Source organism: Magnolia sinica, chromosome 1 (assembly GCF_029962835.1).
Source record: "Magnolia sinica isolate HGM2019 chromosome 1, MsV1, whole genome shotgun sequence".
Lineage (NCBI taxonomy): Eukaryota > Viridiplantae > Streptophyta > Magnoliopsida > Magnoliales > Magnoliaceae > Magnolia > Magnolia sinica.
The window spans coordinates 10572034-10588001 of record NC_080573.1 but is presented as its reverse complement, the minus strand read 5'-3'; the positions used below and the strand labels follow the sequence as shown (position 1 = coordinate 10588001).

General features: G+C 39.2%; 1 protein-coding gene across 2 annotated transcripts; it reads right to left on the bottom strand.

Moving 5' to 3' along the window:
• Positions 1–76: 76 nt before the first annotated feature.
• Positions 77–13462, bottom strand: LOC131239466 (uncharacterized). Of its 2 annotated transcripts, XM_058237195.1 has the most exons (5): positions 13314–13330; positions 12443–12521; positions 11116–11232; positions 4004–4083; positions 77–390 (listed from the first exon to the last, which is right to left on the bottom strand). In XM_058237195.1, the coding sequence occupies exons 3-5, from the start codon at positions 11224–11226 to the stop codon at positions 318–320; spliced, it is 264 nt and encodes an 87-aa protein (XP_058093178.1). In that variant the 5' UTR covers positions 11227–11232; positions 12443–12521; positions 13314–13330; the 3' UTR covers positions 77–317. The 2 variants fall into 2 exon arrangements, with proteins under 2 accessions (XP_058093178.1, XP_058093171.1); XM_058237188.1 differs by lacking the exon at positions 12443–12521 and having other exon boundaries at positions 13314–13462.
• Between the last annotated feature and the right edge of the window lie 2506 nt (positions 13463–15968).

Sequence of the window (15968 nt, the reverse complement as noted above, 5' to 3'; positions counted from 1 at the left end):
TAAGAAATATGGGGCCTCAAGATCAGGTCATGGGCTTACCATCATTCCCAATCTACCCACTAAAAACAGCAGAAACGAATAAAGAAAGAAAAATTCTGCATGGTATAAAGAACCTTGTTCAACATTTGCAGTTATTTGGGGAAGGTGAGACGAACAAAGAAAATCATTTACTTGCATCCTCAATGAATTCTATTTGGAATGGATTTGACATTCAACATTGAAATTACTAGAGACGAACAGAAGAATTCTCACCCAAGAATGGTGTTCATTCAAGTTCACATTGTACCCAAAAACTGTTCATAGATGTTGCCAAGTTCTCATTCAAGTATGGTTTCTTGCCTCTTTGGTGGATCAAGCTGCAAATAGGTAAAAGGTTCTGTAGGCTCCTCCCTGCATGAAAATTATAAGGGTGAAGGAGAGGACAGTAAAGAACAATCATGTTAATAACCGAAATGCACAACATGCAGCCTGCGTGTACGAGGTCCAGACTACTCATCTGTTGGGCACTACCACGGATTGGGTGTACATCTCAAAAGTCACAGGTCGGCAATCCTAGCTACTAATTTGGAGGGGGCACTTATCCTTTTCCATGCATATACATACACATCTTTACCATATACAATGAGAGAAAATGGGTAAAAATGTACTGACAAATAATTTTTCGGACTGCTAAAACTATGCATTATAAATGACATGAGAAGGGTTTTAAACCAAAACAAATGGCGCTTGGGTAATTCGGATGTGAAGCCATCTATTGGGAGATATACTTTTATAGGTTAGACTAAGATAGTCCACCACCATTTCTTTAAAATGGTGGTGTCTCTTCAGCCGTACACATGACATGACATAGTTTAAAGGCAATGCAGACCATCCACATCTCTAAACCAACTGTGTAAGCATAACCAAAACTAGTAACAGGTAGATGATGATGATAACCATCTGTTTTGCCCTTGGATTTGGACAACTAAAAATCTTACTTTTAACCATCCGTTTGATAGCCATTAATTGCATGGTTAACATTTCCTGATCACTATGATTTTAGGGATATGATCCCTCCACAATATGGATGGTCTGGATAGACAGATAAATTTGATGTGTGAGAATGAGTGACCGCCATTTTAAAACAGCGGTGAAACATCACAAGTGTAGCCCACTTTTTCACAACCGCTTCTCCTTCCCTCTCTCCCATGACTTTGCAACATTCCTCTCCCTCCAAATGCATTGAATGTGCCACATTTAGTACATATATGGGCAATATTAACAGTTCGTAAATCATGGGAACCACTGACATGATGGTACCCCATGTATGAAGATTACATTTATTGGATAACCTCAATCATCAAGAATAGTAGGGGGGGGAAAAAACCATGTCTATGTTTGTCTTTTTTGAGTTACCATTTATTAGATAATCAAGATTACGTGTCTGTCATTTATATGCAATTTCTTCAAATTATTCTCTAGATATGTTCTTTTCGTTTCTCTTTTCTTTTTAAATCAGCTATCCCTACTCTCATGAAATTTCTTTTAATCATGCAGCTACATGGAGATAGAGAGAGAGAGAGAGTGACACCAATGGTGGGCGATTCATCCACACTTTTTCCTGTTGTATGGCCCACTCAAGTTTTAGATCTTCCTCTTATTTGGGCTGACATTCTAACATGAGGTGGTGCAATAGAAGTACATATTGATGTTACGCAGTCATCATGGTGGGCCCCATCACGAAGAGAGAGAGAGAGAGAGAGAGAGAGAGAGAGGCCAATAGTGGGCGATTCATCCACACTTTTTTTCTGTTGTGTGGCCCACTCAAGTTTTAGATCTACCTCTTATTTGGGCTGACGTTCTAACATGAGGTGGTGCAATAGAACTATAGAAGTACATATTGATGTTACGCAGTCATCATGGTGGGCCCCATATAGCCTTTGTTGGATGGGTTCATTGTGCAGGATGGGTCCGTCGTGCAGCCTACACATGAACACAGAGGTGGGAGCAGGCTACTCACACACGAAAAAGGAGCAAGTAAAATTTAAGCCATCTATTGACGCAGCTAAAATCCGAGCCATCCGTTTATAAGTAGATTCCAATATTTCAGAAATACCACTGATCTATATTGAAAATATCATTTAATATCCTGTAGAATATCAAAGGCCACAACTCTCCTAAAACTAATTGTATGGGCAAAAAATGTCCTTGGCTCCTCATGTTATATATAGTCGAGATAAACTTCACTAGAATGACTATGCTTAGACGCACAATCCTCTGAAATGTTCACTTCTCCTTTCCTAATTAATTGTTTATTATTTTCAAGGACAATTGAATGCAATCCATTTTCAAGTCACTTCTCTTACATGCTAGTGCACCGTAGCACTGATGGGAATACAGGATACCAACAAGGCTAGCATGTCCCAACTGTAAACATGGCACATGTCTAGGGCAATTAGAACTGTTGATCTGGTGGTCACCAAGTGTACAAAACATAGCCTGAAAATTACAGCGATTTGACAATCCTAGCCATCTGATCAGTGCAAACGTTTTCCCATTGGGATGTTGACCATCGCTTTCTTTCTTCTTTACTTCTTATTTTATTTTTTTACTTTTTCTTAACCATCCATTTGCAGGAAAGTAACAGTAATACAACATCTAAGATAGTCCAGCTGCTGTAATTGTTAATATAAGGCCCCTTTCAATGTGAGGTGCGTCTAAGGAACACAAGAGAAGAACCTTTCATGGTCTCCCTGCATCTTTGTCTAGAGCGAAGGAGACAATCAAGTTTTATCTCACGAGTTGGGGTCTTACTGGGAAGGAGTTTGAAAATGTTTCAGTTAAAAGGCTTAGTTATCAAAGACTCAAGCATTCCTAGCAAGAAGATTGATGTTAGGGTTCCACTTCCTCCAGGTGTGTGGAAGTTGAATGTTGATGGGAGTTAGGAAATTCTGGAATTGGCGGTATGGTCAGAGACATATAAATCTCGTTCTTGAAAATATCTCAGCCCAGAAATTTCTCTGGAGATTTTTAAATTTTGAAGTTTTTCTCAGGATATTATCAGGAGAATCTCCTTGAAAATAAAATATTGTAGGATATTATTCTAAGTTAACAAATCATCATCATCATCATCATCTTAGCCTTTTTGAGATTTTAAATTAACAAATAAAGTTGATATATATATATATAAAAACAAATTCCTTAAAGGTTTTGACAATCTGTTGAGTTAATATCACAATAAAAACACAATATTTTAAAATCTGCAGATAGTTTGAAAATCTAGGGATAATATCATTTAGTGTATTTTTCACGATATTATAGCGAAAATTTCAAAATATCACCTCTATTTGTCACACTGGTCAGGGATAATGAGGGCTCAATTCATTAGACTTCTCTAGTTCTCTAGGCCTCCAGGGGATGACAATTCCAGTACTGCAGAATTAATGGCAATGATACGGGATTCAAGCTCTTTTTCGAGTCATTTGAAGGCCCTGGCTTGTGGATGATTCCAAGAATGTCATTGCTCAGGTTTCCGGTAATTGTTTAGTCCCATGGAAATAGTCATTCCTTGTCAATGAGATCGAAAGGAGACATTCCTCCAGGTTGGTTGGGTTCTGCTGTAGAGGAAGTTCCAACAAAGGAAGGTGTCTTGAGATCTCTTTTGTGCATTAGGAATCTCCACTGCCTTCATTGATATTTTCTTTTTGTCATTATAGTCTGTTTCTTTATTAATAAAAAATTTCAATATCAATCAAATGGTGATGCTATAGAGGAACGGGCCTTCATCTCCTATGAGGCTCACAAGCCTCCCTAGTTAACGTCTTTCGTTTATGCCAAGTAATTACAAAAGATATAAGAGAACTTTCAGAAATATTATAGAACTGCAAACAAGATAAGAAGTAAGACCACTCGAAGATTCTAGAAAAGAAAACCATGTGATAAACTTAAATAGAAGATACTAAACATACACACAAGATTTTACTGTCCAAATTATAATTAGAAGAAAATGGAAAGAAAAACAAACCCAGGCTTTGAACGCATGCATCGCCAGAAAAGCTTGAATGGACCTGGAACCGTCTTAAATGGGTTTCCTTCAAAACAAGCCTAGAAATGTTCCCAAGAGAATCAAATACTGTTTCAGACACTCTTCTGTATGATGAAACCTTTACTGTATTATTACTGTCAAACTGGATGCGCGAGAACAATAAACCAATAGAGTAAGAAAATGAAAAGATCAAAATTCAAAAAGAAACTATACACAAAACAAGATGAGAGTTCAATCATGCACAAGCGAGTGAATTCTTAGGGAGAAGAGTCACAACCCTGATTCTTGAAGAGATGCTGTGGGATCTAGAGATCTTTAATATAGTTATTTTTACTAGGGGAAGTGGTGTGCAATGTACATACAGAGAGGATGAGAAAGAAAGTGTAGGAGCAATCAGAAAGGGAGGAGAAAAATTGTAGCAGAGGGGCAACGTGCAGAGAAAGGAAGAGAGAAGGGCACTCATGGTTTCAACAGTGGGTGACCCATCTATACTTTTTCCTATGATGCCGTAGGCCCCACAAAACCTTCATTGCAGTCTCCCTACTACTACATTCCATGTGGGCTACATGCAGAGAGAAGTTCAAGCGAGCTATTCACATTAAAGAATTGAAAAGATCCGGTAAAATCTATGCCCATTTGCAGGCTTTTTGCAAGTGAAAATTGAACCATATGCTGGAAAACAGCCACATTTTCCACTTCCTGAAATACCCCGAACTTCATTTAAAATGTCTTCCTGTGCCCATTGGATATTGAGAGTTTGTTGCCCTACGAAAAGAATTGTGGGGGCAAATTTGTCCAAAAGCCGCTCACATTATATATAGTACAGATAAGGTGACTAATTCTGGAAGCCAACACTTACATGCCCATTACATGCAGCAACAATGCAGTAGACCAGTACCACATGGTCCACATGTGAGCAGTGCATCAACTGGTCATGCTGTGTATGTGTCCTGGCCCAAAAATCAACCCTGATTCTTGAAGAGATGTTGTGGGATCTAGAGATCTTTAATATAGTTATTTTTACTAGGGGAAGTGGTGTGCAATGTACATACAAAGAGGATGAGAGAGAAAGTGTAGGAGCAATCAGAAAGGGAGGAGAAAAATTGTAGCAGAGGGGCAACATGCAGAGAAAGGAAGAGAGAAGGGCACTCATGGTTTCAACAGTGGGTGACCCATCTATACTTTTTCCTATGATGCCGTAGGCCCCACAAAACCCTCATAGCAGTCTCCCTACTACTACATTCCATGTGGGCTACACGCAGAGAGAAGTTCAAGCAAGCTATTCACATCAAAGAATTGAAAAGATCCGGTAAAATCTATGCCCATTTGCAGGCTTTTTGCAAGTGAAAATTGAACCATATGCTGGAAAACAGCCACATTTTCCACTTCCTGAAATACCCCAAACTTCATTTAAAATGTCTTCCTGTGCCCTTTGGATATTGAAAGTTTGTTGCCCTACGAAAAGAATTGTGGGGGCAAATTTGTCCAAAAGCCACTCACATTATATATAGTACAGATAAGGTGACTAATTCTGGAAGCCAACACTTACATGCCCATTACACGCAGCAACAATGCAGTGGACCAGTACCACATGGTCCACATGTGAGCAGAGTGCATCAACTGGTCATGCTGTGTACGTGTCCTGGCCCAAAAATCAGGCCGATCCAGTCATCACATGCAACCAACGCCCCCCCACCCCCCCCCCACACACACACACACACAAACACACATGCTGAATGTGGACATTTTGGAGAATTAATAATTATCCATTCTTTTCGTACATCTAGCCCAACAAATTATTGAACCACCCTGATTTTTGGGCCTTGGGCATCTACGAGATGAACCCCCTAATGCTAGCTTGCAAGTGGCACATGTTTCCTTCTATAGGTGGCACATATAGAATTTGCACCCTCTATTTTCACTTAATATTATTCGTCATGTAAAAGGAGAAGCAGATAAGAGTTCATTAAACAAAATGGCCATAATTCACTGTAAATGTAATTCGCTGCAGTGAATCCCATTCACTGAAAGAATTAGCTTTTGCGTCTCAGTTTTTTCTTTGATGCTTTTTTTCATAAGATTTCATTACCTTTCAAAAAAACACAAAACAAAAAATCACTGAATATGTATTTGCAGTAGATCAAGCCATGAAGCCCATTTCAGAAATTGTTTTGCCTCTTTGGTTATTTAATATAATCATCATCTTTCAAAAAAAAAAAAAATGTGTATTTTTCTCGCAAGCTTAAAAGGAAAGTGGAACTTTAATGGGCAAGCTGCAACAGACTACCTCTTATAATTTGTCTTGGGATGGAACATTGAATATCAACTCTAGTTCCCATCCTTTGTTTGTACTGCATCTACATTTCATTTCTTCGACTCCATGAAATATTCCAATTTACATGGGCCCACTTTTTCTTTTCCAATTCACTCAGGCCCACTTATCAAGTTTTACTTCAGCACATGCATTGCTAAATGTTAGTTTATTGACCAAAGTTATACTTAATAGCACTATTTACAATAATTATGCTTACGATAAAATGTTAGGTTTTACTTATACCTATTCCCCATACTCGAATTTTGCCCATTGAAGGTGGTTGATACGATGGAGGAAGCCCTGAACCTGTGCATCCAAAAGCTGGGGACCTTTTAACCCATCCCGAGAGCAGCTGACAATGGGGCTGATGACTTTGCCAAGCAAGGAGCAGCCATGTCCGATCTCCTTATCATTCAAGGAGATGGCAGATAAGAGCCGATGAGTTCAGGCTGGTGTTATGTTATTTTTTCCTTTGTAGAGAGCTTTCTTGTCACCTGTTCTGGTGTTTTATTCTCGGGATCAGGCTGTCTTTTGGATTTGTTCTTCAATCTTCCCGTGGAGCCTCATTTGGTTATCGATTTTGCTTTTTGGTTTTTTTGAATAAAATTCTGGATTATCAATAAATAATAATAATAATAAATGAAAAACGCTTAATTTTTAGAAGGGGTGCAGGTCATCAAAATGAAGCAATTACTTTAGGAATAGAAGATATCTAGCGTACAGACTCTCATCAACATTTCAACGGAAAATGGAAAATGGAAAATGGAAAATGGAAATGTAACAAATTTACACCGAAGGATGTGCTTTTACTAAACAACAATATCAGAACAACCACTATTGAATGTCTTCTCCAATTGACAAAATAAGCCCCCAAGTCCTCTACTACTTTACTGAATCTAAACTCATACACTAAAGTTTGTGCATTGTGAAAATTATTGTGTTGAGAGGACCAAATCTAGGGTGGAAATTGATCTATATGACCGCCTGACTGAACAAGCCTGACCCAATTTTTCCAGGTTTGGGCCTGCTAACAAGGCTCATTGATGCCTGTATTAATCACTCCCAGTGAGGAGTCTCGAACACAAGAACTCCCGCTCCGATACTATTTGATGCAGGACAACTAACCACTTGCACTAAAAGCTCGAACTGATAGAGCATGGTGGATTAATCCATTTATCTCATAAACCAGGCCCCACATCCCATGGATTAGGACCTCGGCCAAACCCCCCTCATGGGCCCCACACCACATGGGTACCGCTTCACATGAGTCACCCGCCTCACACGGGCTGCCCACCCCGAGTGTGCCCCTGCATCCCACAAGTCACCCCACTGGAGCCCGGTGTGAAAATACCCCTACATTAATCACCCCCGGTGAGGAGTCTCAAACACGAGACCTCTCACTCTGATACCACTTTGATGCAGGACAATTAATCACTTGCTCTAAAAGCTCAAACTAATAAAGCATGACAAATTAATCCATTTATCTCATAACCCAGGCCCCACATCCTATGGGTTAGAACCTCAGCCGAACTCCTGTTGTGGGCCCCACATCACATGAGTTCCACACACCCCGAGTGTACCCTTGCATCTCACAGGCCACCCCACTCGAGCCAAGTGTGAAAATGCCCCTGCATTACCCATTGGTTGGACTCCAGCTCAATCTTTAGGCTGACAATCGCGACAGGTTCAATTCTCCAGGCCCATCGAGCTCTTAGCATGCATGGACAAATGGGCAAAATGCTAATTAACTTAAAGTCTAAGTTGTGTTGTGGTCTTTTTACAGAGATATGAAACCCGGTAAAAAAAAAAAAAAAAATCACTCTACAATTTTCAAATGTATTTGTTTCTCCATAGCTCTCTCCAACACTACTAAAGTTTGAGGGGTGTTATGGTCTTCTTGATGAAAATATAAAACCAAAGAAAGTAACTCTCTCCCTCAGTTGCTAGTGTGTTTTGGCTCCATAGCAAAGTCAAAGCTCCTCTCATTGGTGTGGTTTAATTGGGGCCATGTGGATCAGGCTCGGACCTGTAAGTTTTACAGTTCGAGCTTGAGCTTTCTATTTTGTACATAGTTTGAAACACCCAAAACTTGAATAAACTCAACGTCCAGTTGAACATTGACACAAAGACTCAACCAAGTCTGTATTTAATAATAAAAAATACTTTAAACAGTAAGAAAGTACTTAAATTAGTTATCAATAATTAAAATACATAAACTAGCTAAAAAAACAAAGGCACAGCTCATGGCACGTTGTTTATAGATGTCTAGTTCCTGAGTGAAGGTCGTGAGCATGGATCTCACTAGCCTTTTAAGAATAAAAAACAGTCAACCAGGATTTTACTAAACCAAGTGACTCACTTTAAGCCACTAAAAGTCGACCTAGTCAACAAACCGACTGAACTAGTCTTGTCTTTTTGGACCAAGTCATACCAAGAAGACAGTTTCCTGGTGACTTGGCTCAAAATCTCATCAAGTAGAACCAATCAAGTTTCAAGTCAAGCCACTGAGTTTTAGAACTATGATTGTGAGCCTGCCACAAGGCTTGGGCTTAGTTCCTCCCAATTGGGAAGAGGTCTAGTGAAATAAAAATTGCAGCAGGTAGCTTGTAACTGTGAAGGACAGAGAAGGACAATCATAATGAGATGATAGTGATCCAACAGGAAACTACAGATGAACTGTATCACACTGCAATATGGCTGCACAGATGGCTAACCAGTAGATGCATCAACTACCAGTTTGGAGGGCATCCATCATCTCGAGCTACTTTTGAGTAATTCTCTCATCACCGGCCTCCCATGATTGCCTAAGCCAGCAATCAGAGGCCCTAAAAAATGGTCTTAGAGTGGTAAAATCAGGAGAGACATCAAAGGATAATAATAATACTGTTATATTTTATAAGAATGAAGGCAAGGGCCATCTCACAGCCATGTATCTGATGAAGAAACTTAACCTTTGTGAAGAAATTGTTGAGGAAAAAGAGCCTGAAAATGAAACAAGTGCAGACAACATAGAGTTATCACTTGATGACAAACAGGAAAATCCCATGTGGTGCTTTGTTAAGCTCATCCCAGCAATACCTGATAAAGAAGAGAATGAAGACTGGTTGCCTACCAATGTTTTCCACGAATGAGGCACATGTGAGATAAAGCCCATCAAGGCCATCGTCAACGGTGGGAACAGCCTGAATAGCATTTCACAAAGAATGGTCAATCAATTGCCATTGCAAGCAGAATAGTGCGCACAACCCCATTGAGTTGCTGGAATAAACACCGGGATCATGTGGGTGACCCATTGACACCTAATGAGTTATTAGGACAAATTACCCCGAGTTGGTATTTTGTAACATTGTCCCAATAAGAGCTTCTCACCTCCTTGGTCATCCATGGAAGTATGGACATCCTGTTTACTATTGTGGGTTCACTAACACCTATAGTCTTGTCTGTAACGAGGAGATGACTCCTAAGCCGATGAAAAATGATGCTCCTCGGAAGGATGACCAGGTGAAAACTGTTTCTGTGATGACAAATGATATTTTAGGAAATGACAAGGTGGCATGAACCAAACTGGGAAAGGATGTGACAGACAAGAAGATAGCAACCATGCACTTGCCCTGCGAAATGTGAGCAGAAAGGAAGGCATCACTTTTAGTGAAGAGAATAGTAGACTATCCAAATCAAATTTACATCCAAGGACCTAGAAAGAGGTATCAAAAGCATTCTCAAGATTTAGGAGGAACCCCCCAAGTAAGGTCCTGCCAATAGTGGCCAGAACCAATGAAGATGAATCCCTATGACAACGCAGCATATTGGAAGCTACCTCCTGATCCTGTAACCGGGGGGGGGGGGGGGGGTTGTTGGTTTGTTTGTATTTTCATTCTAGTATTAAGGCTTTTTAATTTTTTTTTTTTAAGCTATGTAAGTCCCTTATAGGGCGTGTGACTCTCTTGAAGCTTGAATATTGAGAAAAGGTTTAAGAAAGTGCTCTCTTTGCATGTTTTGCAACTGTGGCATGTGTTGAGCCTTCATCTACTCTTATTCCTCTTCTTAGAAAGAAAGAAAGAAAGAAAGAAAAATCATATATATTATATGGGATATTGGCCTATACAGAAAATCTAATTTGACAGGTAAAGTCGCTGTAGGATATTACTTGGCATTTTTCTTATTCAAGTTAATAATGTATTGTGATAACAAAAAGTCGCATGAGCCACAAAAATCTCTGCTTCATGAAAGAACCCAAAAATAATAATATTAATAATTGAATTGAAGGTCACCCTCACCCAGTGGCATCTACTCAAGGGGCCCTACAATGGATAATGAATGATTTTTTCCCCTCCTTAACAAGTAGGTGAAAGGTAGTTGCATATTATTGAGCGACACCTGTAAAACAGCCATTTATACAACCATAACATTAAGTGGTACGCACCCATGAATGCATTCATAGAGTTTACATTTGTACTTCTACAAAATAAGTGCTCAATGATCCGCACCGTGGACCATCAACAACATTATTATAAGATAATTCAAAGCAGCACCATCATAAAATAATAATAGCAATAAAAAATTTAATAAGTAAATAAAGCTTCAAAAATAACAAACTAATACAAAGAAGAAACTAATGACTGATGAATTGTCCAGTTGATTCCAGACTTCAATCCACAATGTGACCACCAAAAATCATTCTCCATATAAAAACACAAACTTCTTATGGACCCCCAGAGGAATATAAATGCTTAACAAAAAGGACCATAAAGAAAGTTGTTAATGACAAAAAGGGCACCTGGATTACATCCTCTGCTCGATCATTGCATCTATGTGGTTGAGGTTGTCGAGTGTCACCTTCTGGCAACCCCCATGGGCTTTCCCTCCTCTTAACAGGTGTAGAACTCATCTCCACCTACCAATAACTCTATGATTTACTTGCCAATTTCAACAAAATCTGATTATTGAGATTCAACACTCATAGTCGCTGGAAACATAGGACCACATGTTACACAAACATTTTGTGTTGCACTTGTGATGCAACCAAGGTATTCGAAAGCACTTACGTGATTATGTTGGTACAGCCGTTACTTAACGGTAACAGTGGGAGCCGTATCAGCCGTTATGGAAAAAATGGCATCTAATGGCAATTACGGCCCCGTAATGATACATGTTTTTTCAGGGAAAACAAAAAAGAAAAGAAAAGAAAAAAGCCTGTAACAGCCATTAAGGCCCATATTGTAACGGTAACGGTGGTAGCCATTACACCCACCGTTGCCATTATTGAATACCTTGGATGCAATGTATCTCTGCTAGTGGGAGGTATGCAGTGATCTTCTTGGATTTCTCGCACTCAAATTTTTGCTTAAAAATTGATAGCCTTCTAATCTATGTAAGCACCATGTGCCAAGATTTATGGTATCATAGGCAAATCAAATTGACTTGCTTGCTAGACAATGGACCCTCGATTTATCCCTTTATAGCTTTCCTCTCATCAAGTGGTAACCATATGGAGTGGGTTGCCATGACAACATAACCTTATAAAGTGGGATGGTGTGGTAACATGACCATATGAAGTGGGCTAACATGGCAACATAACCATATAAAGGGGCTGACGTGGAAGCATAACCATATGAAGTGGGCTGACGTGGCAATGTGGACCACATTAGCCTCTCCCCAGAGTGAGAGACGTGTCTAACATTACCACGTCAGCCACTTCATGCAGTTATGACACCACATCATCCTACTTCATATGATTATGCTACCATGTCAGCCCACTCCATACAGTTACCACTTTCTTTCATGGGAGGAAAGCTATAAAGGGATAAATCAAGGTGGGTCCCTTGTCTATAAAGCAAGTTAATTTGATTAGCATGTGATCCCAGCAATCTTGGCATATGGTGCTTGCATAGATTAAAAGACTATCAATTTTTTATTTTTGAGAAAGAAATCCAAGAAAGTCATGCATGTGCAGCACTACTTGGTTTGTGGGTGGATCTACACCACTAGATCGTGAAGCAAGGACAAACTTCAAATCCGATTGCCATGACTGGAGGTAAGATCTTGTACTTCCACCTCATTTTTCTTACAATGAGTTCTCAATTAGAAAACAACAACAGACATACAGATTTACACAGAGAAAAACTTCGCCACTCCAACAGAATGTGATGGATGATACACAAGCACTTATAATTTACTAAGAAACTGCATACATGGAGTACAAATAATTCAAATCAGAATGTCCACATTGTAAGTCACCGCTTAGATGCGTCATGAACTAAAAATTATGCTTATTTGATTATCTAATTGGTTGATATTTATTGGACGGTTAAAAATGAAAATACCTAGTGGTCCTATTACAACAAGCAAGTGTCCACGAATCAGAAGTAAGTATTGTTCAAATAATCTAATTTTGGGACTGTAACTTACTGAAAGTGAACCCGAAAATTTGGTCCATTTAATTCAGGTTATGTGTGCTTGGTTTACAATTTCATATGCAGCCAGAGTATCAAATAACTTCTCTTTTACATATCACTGTTTCAGGTAAGGGACACACTCCTGTGTTAGTTTCCCACTGTCTAAAAAATGGTGATGATTTGTCCACCGATCATGTAGCACTTATGTACAGATATCCAGACCATCCAAATTGTGGGTCTTATTTTTTTTTCTATTTTTACCCATTTTATTCATGTTTTCTTTATTTTCTAATATTTTTTAGTAACTTGATACTGACTCGTGAATCAACTCGACCGAGTTTTTAGGCACTGGTACCATTTCAATTCCCAAAAATGTTAAAAGGGGGGTTATAAAATCAATCAGGTGGGTGTAGATATCAATTCCTTTTGTTCACAGATGAATCTATTAACAACCGTGAAATAAAGCAAAAAATCAAGATTCGATTAAATTCAAGGAAAAAAAAAAAACAGATAAATCCGTTCCGCAATTGTCTCAAATTGCTAGAAATTTGGAGAAAATGAGAGAGAAATGATAGCTTACTCTTTCTTTGGAGTAGACAAGGAGAGAGACCTCCCAACTGAAAAATGCTAGAGAAAGAGGGATGGGCTGTAAAAAGGACGTGGAGGAGTTGTATGTTACTCGGCCCGAGTATATGCATGGTGTCCTCGATTCACATGATTCAGTGATCCAGACCGTTGATATGATGGGACGGAACGTGGATGCTAATCCATCGAAAAACCAATATTTTCCAATACAAACCCCTCATATTCGTGGGTAAAATTATAGACGGTTGAGAATCGCTCTGCTAAGCCCACACGTGTGTACATGTCCCATCTCATGTGCCTACACGGCGAAGACGTGCAATATCTAAGCCATCCATCAATGGTACCATCATGTAGATTACCTATCTATCCCACCACATATTACTACATTAGACAAAACATGTGGGAGATCCAAAACTCAAGTGGGCCACACGTGAGTGACGATTGAACACCCACCGTTGAAACCATCAGGGTTTTATTTGTGTTTTCCCTTCATCCACGTGGGAATCACCTTATAAACAGGTTGGATGACATCTAAGCATCAAGGTAGACCACGAGAAGGTTTCAACGGTGGATTTCTCCATCCCCACTGTTTCATGTAGTATGGCCCACTTGAGTTTTGGATCTCCCTCATGTTTGGGCTCATGTGTTAAAATAAGCTGACGAAACAGATGAACGGAGTGGATATATCACAAAAATCTTGGTGGGCCCGTTAACTAACTTCTCGTATCATGGCACACCTATTGAATAGGGTGAGGTCCACCTACATGGTGAGGTCCACCTGATGGATGGCTTGGATATTTCACGAGTCTGCGATGCTGGATGTGGTGGCCTTCCACATTCAACGATCAAAAGGTCAAGGAAATCCTCAAGGTCCCTCCATTCAGTGGCTAGGGTGATCCAATCGTCTGTGGACCCTAGAAGATGAACGGTGCGGATCTGATAGAGGGATCTCTACCGTATATAACTGTGTAACCTGCGCCCTTTTTCATTATCCAGGAAGCGGATTGCGTAGACAATAAATTCCGTGGGACCCACTGTGATATAGGTATCTTATCTATGCTATCCATGTGTTTTTACCCCCTCGTTTTAGGGCACAATACTAAAATCGATCATATCCAAATCTCAAGTGGACCACAGCACAAGAGTATTTGAAAATTGAATACTTAAATGTTGAAAACTCTTTGGGAGCAAGAAGTTTTGGATCATGCTGATAATTGTATTTTTCCTTCCTACATGTCTTGGGAAGGTTTCAACAATGGCCGTCAATATCTCACTGTTTCTGTGGTGTGGTCCACTTGAGCTTTGGATGTAGCTTCAATTGTGGGCTCACGCCAGAAAATGAGATGCAAAATTGGATGAACAGTGTAGATCAGACGCATACATCCAGTGGGCCCCAAAGACTTTACTCTGTACGCACTCATAGGAGGGAATGGATTACATGTAACAACTTAGTGGTGTGGGGCACACCTTGATGTATTTGTTGCATATCCACTCCGTACATCTGTTTTTTCATCTCATATTAGCACGCAATCCCAAACCTTAAGAAGATCAAAATCTCAGGTGGACCACATCACTAGAAACAGTGATGAATAACCATTAAAACTTTGTGGGCCACAAAAGTTTTTGATCAATCTGATCTTTATAGTTTCCCTTGATCCAGTTCTTCTTGACATCATAAACAGGTTGGATGGAAGAACCGTACAATGAGACCTTTGAATTTTTAATTGTGAGGTACTCTATCAGCATTGTTTCCTGTGGTGTGGTACACCAGATATGTTTAATTTTTGGGACCGCGTCCTAAAATGGGCTGGAAAAATGGACGGACGGGGTGGATATTCAACATATCATTAAGGTGGGGCCCATGGTAAGGGTAACAACCACTAAGGTGTTGCCCACCTAATCTGCTACGTACTGAGCAACTCATGTATGTGTCTTATCCACACCGTCCATTCATTTTTCTATATTATTTTACAAAACGATCTGAAAATTGAAGTGAGTAACTTTAAATAAATACTATTTATAATTTATTATAAGCCAAACTTATTTCGAATAAGTTACTTTTAAATAAATAACTTAGCTACAGCTGCAAGTAGAAAAAGTAACTTATTTGGTGGTATCCAAACAGGCCCTAAAGATACACTCTTATCTACTTATATTTTGAATGGTTTAGATGGTTGTATAACTGCACATAAAAAGTTGGTCACCATCATTTTCAAAAGCTATTCACAAGGCGTAAGGGAGCCTTTGCATCTTAAGTTGCTTAAGAGAAGCCGCTTATTCCACACGTAGCTTATAATAGTTTTTACTTATTAAGAAGATACGTATATACTTACCAGCTTCTCTTCCATCTCTCCTCGTGCCTCTCTTCAGCAGCTTATGAAAAGTAAAAAAGTAAAAAAGCTATAAAATAGAAAAAAAATTTAAAAAATTAACTGCAATAATTATATACTTTTAAATAAAAAAATATACTTATAACTAAACCAAACTTACTTATCTGAAATAAGTCACTTATCTACTGCTGTAAGCAGAAAAAGTAACTTATTTGGTGGTATCCAAACGGGCCATAAAAATCACTCTTGTCAAGTGATCCTTACTTATCCCATCATTGGATCGCCTACTGATCCCCACCATCCAATCAATGTATCATAAA